Here is an 11,572-nt window from a genome sequence, read left to right on the forward strand (position 1 = left end):
AGCCTTAAAATGTTACATATTAAACAAATTATGACCTCAAAATATAATTTATTTATAAACAGATTATATTTTCGTGAAAAAAATAATGTAACTAATTATTTTTTTTAATTATTAGTAAATAAAATAACACATCCACAAAGTCTAAACAATTTCCAAGATGTCAGCTCCCATGTGAACCAATTTTCACAGACGTTCAGCTGAACTTCATCATCGATTTTTAAATTTTCACTAGCTTCGTATAAATTATTAGTTGATCATATTAGTTGTTTTTATATAATGCGGTCAACAAGTTATTTACGACACATTTTCTGTAACCTTATTCGAGCTAGGCCTAGTCTACAGCATTTCTGTGACACTGGAGGGCCGAGAATGGATGATGGTACTCTGTTGGTGTGGTCCATGGTGTGGTCTAAGCAGATGTCTAGGCCTAGACATATTCAAGTTCGTTTTCACGCAGATGCTACTAGTCACTCACTGCGGCATAATAATCAGTTACAAATCAGTATTAAAAATTTTAACACATCTTACTTAGGCCCCCTAGGCCAAAGCCTGATCACTTTGCGGATTTATCATAGTCCTACATCAATATTTATAAGAAGAGTGTCAAGAAAAAATTACGACAATTTTGATTCCATAATGGAGAGAGAATTCAAGAAAAGTCTCGACGAAAACTTAGATTATGAGGATAAAAATCCAAAAGAAATTTTAGAGAAGATTTCACGGTAGGACCTCATATACAGTTATTTTGGAATAAATAGTATATTTATATATTTTTTTCAATTAGGGCCTACTGTGCTTTCTAGTCAAAACGGCAATAAACCAAAACGGCAATAAGTCAAAATGGCAATAAACCAAAACGGCAACACTTTTTTTACCAGAAGAGCAATAAGTCAAAACGGCAATAAACCAAAACTGCAATAAACCAAGTAAATAAATAAAACTTGAAAATACAGACAAAATGAGGCTAAAACAATTTATGTCATAGAAGTAAAAAAACAGGAAAAAAACATTAATAACAATAATAAAAATAATAATAATATGAATATTAATAATATTAATATAACAACATACAAATTCAATAATAGGATTGGGGAAACACAGAATAAGAGCAGTAAACATTTAAATAAATAGAACTTTCTTTAAAGTACGGACAAAATGAGGCATCTAAACATTTTTGTCATGGATGTGTAAACAATTTTTTAAAAACGCGATTAAAATAAAAATAAGAATAATAATAATATTAATATTAATAATAGGTCTAATAATGATAATAATAATAATAATGTGTAAAAAATATTTTTAAAAACCAAGGTTAAGCATTAAAAGCGAGAAAAAGAGCCCATGGCAATATACAATTTGCCTACAGACGATCGTCCCGATTTCCAGACAATTCAGAAAATAAACTGTGGCCCACGTCAGGTGGCGCTTGCCCTTGATTTTGCTCCTTTGCTGTTTTGGTCTATGCCTATAATTGGTACTTGTCTTTGCCATTTTGGTCTGTTGCCTTTTTGGTACTTATCATTGCCGTTTTGATTGTTGCCGTTTTGGTCATTGCCGTTTTGGTTTATTGCCGTTTTGACCTGCTACCCCTATTGTAGGTAATTAACGCTTTAAATAATTATTGCACTTGGATGAGTTTTAATGTAGAGTAATTATTATTTTGAAGATTCTGTTAATTGTTTGGTTTCACTCTGTCAGTTTCGTTTGAGTGCAGTAGTGGATAGTATGCATTATAAGTCTAAATATTATTATTAATTGTTTGCGTATTGTTTATTGCAACAGGGATCAGATTAGGAGACAGAAAGCTATGAGGTATAACAGGATACGCAGGCAGTTTCCACAGACAAAGGCACCAAGACTGCTGACATATGACATGATGGAGCAGATACGCTTCCTCTTCCAAGAGTATCCTGAAGATTGGGATGTTCCCCGGTTGGCAGAGGGCTTCAGCGTCACAGAGGACACCATCAGAAAGGTCCTGCATAGCAAGTTTGTGCCATCTGAAAAGAGAATTGCAAAGATGAATAACAATGCACTAAAGAATCGCAGTCTTTTAATAGATGATGCGAGGAGAGTGTTTGTTGATACAAGCAAGTATTTACCTGAGAGATCTCCCAGATTTCCAGCTGTCAAAGAACTGAAGCAGGAATCAGCGGAGGATGAAGTAAGGAAGCCATCTACTAAGTATCTTGATGAAGGTGAAAAAGTACCAAGGAAAACATTAAAAACTTATAAAAAGTCTAGAGAAAAGGATTAATAAATTATATTTATTCAAATTAATGCCCCGCTTTGAATAAACTCCTCCTCTAGACCCTCATTTGGAATAATCACCTCTTTTAAATAAACGCCCGAGGCGTTTATTTTTTTCTGGAATAAACGCCCCCAAAATGACTAAACAGCATTTATTTGAGTACTGTATATACGTATCAATTTTACACAAAAAAAATAAATGCTTCCCTCAAATAAATGACCCCTCAAAACCCTTCTGGACATTAAACGCCTCAGGGTGTTCAATGGAATAAATACGGTAATTATAGTGTATATCACCCCAGACATTCATACTTCATTTCTTTCACACCAGTTAATATTTACATAATACAAACACCAAGGATTTTATGATACATTTTCTATTTTCTTGTTTAAATGTAGCAACTACGTGTATTCTGTTGGTAGTTCTATTCAGCATCCTTTACATAAATAATTTGTGCTCAACAATAACCTGTAACTTCCTTTACACTCATTAATACATGATTAATGGGTTTTTTTTTTTTTGTAAATTACAATTTGAAGCAAGTACATCAAATTATACAATTACAAATGTAAATGATAGCAATATTCCAAACATTCATCATTTCTATTTACATGTAATGGCCCTGTTCCCATTCCATGTGTGCATCGTTCCAATTATAAATTGTCAAATTATTAAGATTTTTAAATCAAATCATGGTGCTATATTTTTGTTAAACTGAATGTACTGTCTGTATGCTGTACAGTAAACATATTAATGAATAAGTAAGCTTGATAGATATATTGAATCGGTCAGTACAAGTTGATACTTTATGTATCTTGTGTATTATAGTCTCTCCCACTCTTTTTACAATAAACTCTAAACCATTTTGTTATAACGCTATAGTGTAATTACCTTTATACTGTATATAAATTTTGAACATTAAAATCTTGCTAAACTAGGATTCGAACACTGGACTGCTATCTCTGCAGATGCCTTACTTGGATGGGCCTGTAGGTCTTTGTTGGGAATTCATATCTGATTACAACCATTTTGATTTTAATAGATAAATCATAATAGTGCTCAAATATAACATGCAGTATGATGTGATAATTGTATGTTATGATTTAACATTTTTTTAACTTGTTGAGAAGGGTTTTTGAGGGGGTGTTTATTAGAGGGGGGCATGAATGCTTTTGGTGTAAAATGGATGCGTATATACGACCCTTTTTTTCTATGTAAATGTGGAACTACAATACATAAATACCATCAAAATGAATGATTGCATGAATCCAAAAGACCTATTAGTCCCAAAAAGGTTTAAAATGTTATTCTGCTATAGCACTGTAGAACATTTAATAGAATGTGTTGAGAATGTTATTTCCATTAGTTTTGTTTACAGTCATTTAAGGAGGATGTTTATTCAAGGAAAAATAAACGCCCCAGCCCGGGGCATTTATTTGGGGGGAGGCATTTATTCCAAATGAGACTCTATAGGGGGAATTTATGTGAGGGGGACATTGATTCAAAGTGGGGCACTTATTCAAATTCTTTGATAATACTGTACAGTATACCATTCGCATGTAAATTAAACTACACAAAATACTGCCATGCAATGTAAACACGAGTCACTTGTCGGACTTACTTAGCATGAGAATTTCTGCATTGCCAAATGTATGAGTCACTTGTTGACATTCACAGCGATGTCTGTAATACAGCGACAGCTAAAAATGATTTAAGTTTTACATCAACTTTGACTTACGGACTAACAATCAATGGAAATCAATTTGGCATGTAAAATGTTGTTCGACTTTCGTTTTATTCAACTTAAATTTATTCGAGTTAGAGCAAATATTAACCATTGTAAATATAGGGAAGATGAAGTGACATGAAAATAATTTCTACTTTGACAATTTTTGTTTGACTGTATTCTGTAAAACCAATAGGCTTAATCTCGAGAATAGACAATTTTCACCAAGAATGTCAATCCCTCTGCCTCCTCGTCTAAATTTGCTACTATTCTTTCGTCTTATAATGTATCTTCATTATAAGTTGGACAGAAATTTTGTATTATTAGTTTACATTCTAAGATTGACAAAAACTCAAATCATCCCCTACACACTTTCTTTCCTCCACGCCGTAATTTGTTCCATCTCTGTTAAAAACTCCCGCCATTCCCAATTTCTTCCTTTTTGTGGTTGTTCATTAAGGTTCTTGTCATCTTTCTTTTCAAATGCAATTAAAATTGCTAACAACCTTTGTTTATTTCCTCCAATGATATTATTAAATTAGGCATTCTAAACCAGTAATGTTGGGTATATATTGTGTTGATTGCATACATGCGTTGTTTATGAGTGGATAATAAATAGCCATCGATGGCTTTCGAAACAATGACAATCTTGAATCTCCATTAAAGCCCCTCTTTAATTTCCAAAAGTAACCTCAAAAAAGAAGCTCATGAACTTCTTTCCGAGATAGTACAGTACATTATACACTGTACATAAATTTCAAAGAAACAAAATAAATTAAACACACGGTTTAAACAAAGTTTAGATGATTTAATGCCAGTTAATACACTCCATGATACAGATTGATGTTACAGTGGCCCTATTGTTTTATAGTAGAAATAATTCCTAAAATTTCAGCATTCATTTTGAAAAGAAGCCCCCGCTCTTTGCTTTGCAAAAGTAGCCTTGAAAAGAAACCCATCTAAAGTTTGTAAAGCCCAGGGTTTCTATTTCAGGTTTTATGGTATTTAAATCATGTAGCAATTATTAATACTTAAGTTTACTTAAAGTACTGTATGCAATTCAAATATTGAATTTTATTCTTCAAATGTTCTACTCTTAACTAAACACACACTGTGCAGTAATCATTCATATTTTTAAGATGGCAATGTTAAATGAACATAGCTCAAATATACAAATTCAATAAGAGTTTTTACCTGGTTTTGGCAATTTTAACTACAGGTATGTAATTAATTAATTTTTGGTTTTTGGAAATTTGACAATTTATGCCCTTAACATTAACAATTAACATTCAAACAATAACATTTATTACCACTAGGTTTTTATGGAAATATTTGAAGAAATATTTTCATTAAAACACATCACCTAGAATCTCTTAAAAGTTTTACTATTTTGAAAAGTCTGGCCAACCACTTGGCAAGTTGGTTATCTGTTCTAAGAATGAAGAGGTAGGCCAACAGTACAACTACCAGCGTGACGAGGAACCCGATACCATCAAATATGTACCGCGGTGCAAATATCTTCCAGATCATTAGGTGCCGTCGATGAACTGCTGCCGAGAACATGCAACCAAGGAGCTGACAAAAGATGAAATGCCATTGTTATAAAAATTATGGTATACTGTATTCTTTTAGCTCATAAAATTCTACAATTTTCTATTAAAGCACTTGCAGGTGAAGGCCAATTGCCACAAATTTGATTGTAGATTAAGTGCATGCATGGTTTATCCAATTTGAATCACAATCCACAAAATGTACACTGTATGCAAATGGCGTCTCAAATGAAGTTGAAGAAATTGTAGATAGATAATTAAAATTATTGAGTTGTTGGTTACAATTATTACGATACAATTCTATGATGATGATTATACAAATACAAATACTCTTTAATCGCAATATGCAAATTACAAATGATAAATTACAAATTGAAGTTTGACAAAATGATTTTAAAAAAAACGTTAGAAATGATTTTGAACTCATCATCAATAAAACTTTTCTCTTAATTTTTGTTTAAACAGTACTACACAATGCATGTAATTAAAGATGTAGGATGTATGAATATTTATTACCTTGCAGCCATGGAACAAGATATAAAGCATCACCAATCGGAATAAGCCAATGCGTAGTTCTGTGCAGTGGTCCCGCAAAACAACCTCTCCCTCATTGTCAGAATTCTTCTTATCTGCTAACTTCCCTCTTGAGAATGGCCATAAAAGGACCAATGGAAGAGCCAGACCGAAGATGATATTAGAAGAAAATGTATTTGCACCAATCAAAACTGCTGGGATGAAGTATAGGTAGACAGGAAAGTCACCATTAAAACCAACAAACCCGGCTTCAAAGCGAATTGATGGAAACGTGGCATGGTGACCAGTAACAAAGAAGAACTGGGAGGCCATTAACCCCCAGCCAAACACAGCATACCAAGTAACATGCAGTAGTGCTGCAACGATAATTAAAAAAAAAAAGAAGAAAATCTATATTTAGTATAGAATCACAGGCAAGTTTCTAAACGAAATATTTGTTAGAACAATCCTAACAAGTTTAAACATGTTCGCTGTCAGTACCGAGTATACTCGTCCCACAGGGCGTTGTTGAGCGCGCTGGGGACCGCTATACTCATCAAAACCAGGGTAACATTCTACCGTTTATTACTTCATTGTTATACATTGTAGAACTAGACTTCTTATAGTTCGGGGAAGATGCACTTAGACAATAATGTACAAATAACGTATGTGTGCTTGTCGTAAAAAGTAATGTCCCACTGCCAGCAAAGAGTTTACTCATCCCCTAACATTTTCCCGTCAATTTATTAGACACACCATTTTGATATGTGACTTGATAACATTTCAAGAAAGTATGTCTGTACATGCATACTTGTTTTGGCACACGGGACAAAACCTAAAAAAAAGGTCTGGCAGTGAACGTGTTAAACAAACACTAGAAACCATACATTAACATTTCTAATTTAAAAGGAAGTTTGAGAAACCATACATTAAACATTTATAATTTAAAAGGAAGTTTGACAAACTTATTTTTTTAAAAGCACAATTACCTACTGTATTATTGTCATAACTTACCCATTTTTTTAAGCTCGGGTAAAGCACTAAATATTTTTAGCTGTGCATGGCGAATGCATGCCACAAGTTCAAGGTACAGCAACACCTGTACACACACTAATGTTAATGCAGGTGAGAATCCATCACCTAGCAACATGGAGAGGACAAGTATAACGGTTGCAATTAACTGCAGAAGACAAGCAGAATAGGTTGTCGCTAAACCAAACACTGCCGGTGTTTCTTGGATTTTTTCATGTGTTACAGTTGTAGCTTGCTTTCCACGTCCATTCTGGTTTTGAAAACTTGATTTAATGTAATCAAAGAGACGAGGAACAACCTGATCATCATGTTCACCTTTGCTGTGGAATTTGTGTTGGTGTTTCTTTTCACGCTCAAGAATATGAATCAACAAAGGCTGCCAGATTATTGATACGATGGAAATGGTTGAGAGAACATACACACACTTTGCTAGAAATGTTTGCTGCCACATTGGCAATTTATCAAGAACTTTTTCTGGCAGAGACATGAGACCCCAATGAAAGAATATAAAAACAGATATTGTTGGCAATGCATACTTGATACATACACTAGCAGCAGAACTTCCGTTCAAGTTCCCTTGCTTCTGTAACCAGAATTTTAAAAGAAATGGAATCAAACAGATGCTTACAACTGCTTTAATATAACGAAAATTATTGTATGTGCTGTTCTCAGGATCAAAAACAAGTAGTGGTTGCAAGAGATCTGATTGGGAGCATGGCACTTGTTCTTCTCGACATATCCTAAAGTGTGATGATAACCGCACACACGCTTGAAAAGCTAATAACATGTATGTGACTATGGCAACAGGGTGCGTCAATATTCGACCAATGTCGCGAGATTTAATTCTTTTAAATTTTATTAAGCTTCTTATACCTGATATAAGATACACTAACAAGACGATAAATTGAAGTAGAAATACTGCTGTCCTGTCTTCATACACAACAAAACTATTTGATGTTAGTGACACCACATAAAGAAACAGCAATCCAGAAGAACAAAGTGATTCCTTTGGTGTATGTTTTATGTATAATAAAACATCAGACATACATGGCATTCCTTGAGTCTGAAGAACACATAGAAGACTCCCAAGAATGGAACCTAATGCAGGAAAAAACAACAGGATCGTTGTCTTGACTGTCATTAAATCTTCCACCTGGCTTGTGATTATAACGCTCATGGGAAATATTGTTATCATACCAGTTAACATGTTTCCTAAAAGAGAATTTAGGGTATCCTCAATCTTTTCTCTGTCTTTAATTCCGTCCACAAAGTTGAGAACTACCCACACGGCCACACAAGTGCTGACAGTGAGAACTACTCCACATGCCATTGACAAAAGATCAAACTTAGCCCAGTTACCACGGCACATCTCTTTGACACCTGAGAGGTATTCCATGTACATAGCTGTTGCACCATCTATCGCAATTTTTACTTCTTCATCATTTAGGTTCTGTTGTAAATTGTGAAACAGTGTTTCTGCATTGGCAAACTTCTGTTCTAATATTGCTGAAATATGGTATGGGAACTCATCCACCTTTCTTGAGTAGGAATCCAGATAACGTTTCACTTGAAAACTGTTAATCCTCAATGCTTCCATCCTCAGGTATGCTGGATGATATTTTGCTAACAACAGTGAAAGGTGGTCCAGTACTTCAGGAGATTTTCTATCAGCACCAAACATAAAAAGCTCAGGAATGACCATTCCTAGGTTAGAGAATGGAACAGGAATTCCTAGAAGAAGAGACAAACTTGGGACCAAGTCAATCTGGGATATTGATCGGTAGGCATTCTGTAGATTAAAAAAGAACATAGAAATTAAATTTCTTTCTAGTAAATTTGTGTTTCATATCATCAAGCATGATATTTATACTTTCATATATTCGATCATTCAATTCCACATTTTTAACAAAATACAAACCATTGCCAATCCAGGGTTAAGCTTTCTGAGATCTTTTTGACTGTAGATAAAGAGACCCGCTGTAAGCTCGTCATTACTATCACCACCGTGGTCTCCAGTACCTGTCATTCCGTGGTCACCAAAAACTAGTAGCAGTGTATCGTTGTCCATGTTTTCTACCACCGAACTTTGGGTAAAATTAGGGAAAATATCTGTGTTAGTTCATTCTGACATCCAAAATAAAGGAAAATAACTACAGTAAAGTTTAATTTAGGATTAAAGATTTAAGCATATACCTAATTACATCATTCATCTGCGAGAGCTTCTCCCCCATTGCAGAATGGTATGGGCCATATCTATGACCACAGTGGTCAACACCAAGGAAGTGAGCTATCAGGATATTCCAATCAGACTGATTAATTTCTGGCAGAAGGTGTTTCATGATTCCATTGTCCACTGAATGTAAATCCTTTACGTTGAATGATGGAAATGGAAAAGATTTCGCAAATTTACCCGCAAAAAGTGACTCCCACGTATCATCGCCCATGAATGTTATATTTTTCCCTGCTTTCACCAACTGGTGAATTAGGTTATCTTCCTCAACTTCCGAACTCGCAAAGTTGTTTCCCACATCAACAAATGTTGGTAGGCTCCCTGTGGTAAGCCCCTTTAGGCGTTGCATTGTCGTTGTTGGTGGATCAGCTAAGAATTGATAAAGAAGAGAATGAGATGGTTTCTTTTCAATTAAACTTTGTATAATTGGTAGCTTATTTTGAAATGGCAAAGTTCCCGTTGCATCAAGAGATTCATTAAATAAAAGAAAGTCGTAACGAAGAGCGTCAATAAGAAGTATTATAGATTTGTTGAAACGATCCTGCGCAGTACACATATTATCGATATGAAATTGTGATCCTAGGCCTACGTGTGGGGTGTCCCCATATGCATCGTCTGAGAAGAGTCCTCCTTCTTGTGTCCTCATCGAGAAAACCGACTGTTCCTCGAGCCTGATCGAACAGTCACTTTTGTTAGGAATTTCTAGCCGTTTCAATAAAAATCCTTTGGTAAAAATAAATATGCTTACAGCATACAAACACGAAATCCACATTAATATGCAAAACAACTTCGTTCCTACCGCCATTTTAACTAAATTTGAATTAATCTAGGCCTAGGTTAAGAGACATCTATCTTATTCTTAGCCACTTCTCTCACACGGGATATGACACACACATGGAGCATAATTGCTGCTGACTTGCCAATTAAGGATATTCGCACGGCCGTCGATTCAACTGCAATCGAGATCCAGGAATTGTTTCCCACACCATTCTTCAGTATTTTGTCTATTTATATACGTACCTGTATACTGTCAATATGAATGAGTGAAGGAAGTACATTAGTAGAGTACAATATTATAATACCTCCATGGTCAGAGATCTATCGTGACAATAATTATTACTAATTATTCGCACGGTATTGTGCGAATAGTCTCTTCCATTTTGTCTTTGATTGAGTTCAAATATCAAATATCAGGTGCTTTTGTACAAGATTGAGATTGAGGTAATTGTTGTCGATGAGTAGGATTAGCTTAGGCCTCCTAGCTCTAAACTAGTTGTTTGTTTGTTTATTGGTTTTATGTCAAATGTCGAAAAGTCTCATAACTCAAGATATTAAAGTCAGGTATTTGTCATTCATATAATCGTTAAGATTTCCCGTACCGTACTTCTGGCCTATCTTATTCTTAGGCTAGGCCTACTACTAGGCCTAGGCCTAGGCCTAGTAGTAGTACTATTACTACTAGCTAGCTAGGTAGTCTCGCGTGCGACATGGATTGGGGTAACGGACGATCGGGCGAATTTCCATACAATTTTGGGCGCTAATGCTCTTTCGCACTTAACTTTTAATTCTTAATTTTTTTACGTTAATTTTCTTTTCATAGTCACAACACATAATTATAAAACATTTTTACATGATTCAACCACTCATAAAGTACATTTTTCAACAAAAAGATATAGGTTGATACAGGGTTTCCGCGTTTGCTAGCACGACGAGCTGTACTTTTTTGCAATCAAGTAAGAAATTGCCAGAATGTCTGAGTCAATTCATAAATTTTGAAACCATTAAAGGCCAGTCTTATAATTTTAATTGGAATTTGACCATGAAACATATCCGACAACAAAATGTGTCATCATGCAGTACCGTCTTTTTGAACTTTCTTGTCGTAATCGAGGTTAATCGAACCGACGTTTATCATTGGCTTTGATAGTTGTTTTTCTGGATTTAGGCCTAGGTCCCTAAGCCCTATTTTTCTATCTGTGTACGCATTTGGATCATTACTAATTTTTGAAGTAATTATTGTGCGTGTGAATTTCATGTGAACACACATAGTCAAACAACAACACCATACAATATAAAGAATGACATACAAACGTAAATAGATAAGTTTTCATAAACATTTAATAAAAGAAATTCACGCTGCAAACTCAGACATTCTGGCAATTTCTTACTGATTGCAAAATGGCAGCCGCTCGTCGTGCCAGCGAACACAGATTCGCTGTACTTATTTGTGGGCTTATTAGTTGAAAAAGGTACTTTGTGAGTGGTTAAAT

At 34.7% G+C, this 11,572-nt stretch overlaps 3 protein-coding genes across 5 annotated transcripts in view; 2 read left to right on the forward strand and 1 right to left on the reverse strand.

The window, feature by feature from the left end:
- Window positions 1-165: 165 nt before the first annotated feature.
- Window positions 166-4,621, forward strand: LOC117110262. The gene is made up of 2 exons (XM_033252896.1): window positions 166-722; window positions 1,783-4,621. The coding sequence occupies exons 1-2, from the start codon at window positions 277-279 to the stop codon at window positions 2,255-2,257; spliced, it is 921 nt and encodes a 306-aa protein (XP_033108787.1). The 5' UTR covers window positions 166-276; the 3' UTR covers window positions 2,258-4,621.
- On the reverse strand, window positions 2,973-10,205 carry LOC117110260 (GPI ethanolamine phosphate transferase 3-like). Of its 3 annotated transcripts, none has more exons than XR_004445655.1 (6): window positions 9,266-10,205; window positions 8,991-9,156; window positions 7,055-8,861; window positions 6,044-6,417; window positions 5,231-5,552; window positions 2,973-5,200 (listed from the first exon to the last, which is right to left on the reverse strand). XR_004445655.1 is itself a non-coding variant. In XM_033252895.1 (6 exons), the coding sequence occupies exons 2-6, from the start codon at window positions 9,649-9,651 to the stop codon at window positions 5,337-5,339; spliced, it is 2,949 nt and encodes a 982-aa protein (XP_033108786.1). In that variant the 5' UTR covers window positions 9,652-9,671; window positions 10,051-10,176; the 3' UTR covers window positions 2,973-5,336. The 3 variants fall into 3 exon arrangements, 2 of the variants coding, with proteins under 2 accessions (XP_033108786.1, XP_033108785.1); XM_033252895.1 differs by having other exon boundaries at window positions 2,973-5,552; window positions 9,266-9,671; window positions 10,051-10,176; XM_033252894.1 differs by having other exon boundaries at window positions 2,973-5,552.
- Window positions 10,206-10,506: 301 nt separating this feature from the next.
- Window positions 10,507-11,572, forward strand: part of LOC117110263 (nuclear receptor 2C2-associated protein-like) — a 5,696-nt gene continuing 4,630 nt past the window's right edge. Inside the window, exon 1 of the mRNA XM_033252897.1 lies at window positions 10,507-10,643. Coding sequence (XP_033108788.1) covers window positions 10,606-10,643 — 38 coding nt within the window. The 5' untranslated portion in view covers window positions 10,507-10,605. The remainder of the gene's footprint in view (window positions 10,644-11,572) is intronic.

This window comes from Anneissia japonica, unplaced genomic scaffold (genome assembly GCF_011630105.1).
Source record: "Anneissia japonica isolate Jap-2015-1 unplaced genomic scaffold, ASM1163010v1 scaffold673_len1821605_cov196, whole genome shotgun sequence".
Taxonomy (NCBI): domain Eukaryota; kingdom Metazoa; phylum Echinodermata; class Crinoidea; order Comatulida; family Comatulidae; genus Anneissia; species Anneissia japonica.

Coding starts and splice junctions, on each gene's coding strand:
- LOC117110262 (XM_033252896.1), top strand. CDS start 277: ATGCGGTCAACAAGTTATTTACGACACATTTTCTGTAACCTTATTCGA. Junction 723..1,782: donor ATTTTAGAGAAGATTTCACG/GTAGGACCTCAT, acceptor TTATTGCAACAG/GGATCAGATTAGGAGACAGA.
- LOC117110260 (XM_033252894.1), bottom strand. CDS start 10,107: ATGGCGGTAGGAACGAAGTTGTTTTGCATATTAATGTGGATTTCGTGT. Junction 9,157..9,265: donor CAGATGAATGATGTAATTAG/GTATATGCTTAA, acceptor TTTTACCCAAAG/TTCGGTGGTAGAAAACATGG. Junction 8,862..8,990: donor TTAACCCTGGATTGGCAATG/GTTTGTATTTTG, acceptor TTTAATCTACAG/AATGCCTACCGATCAATATC.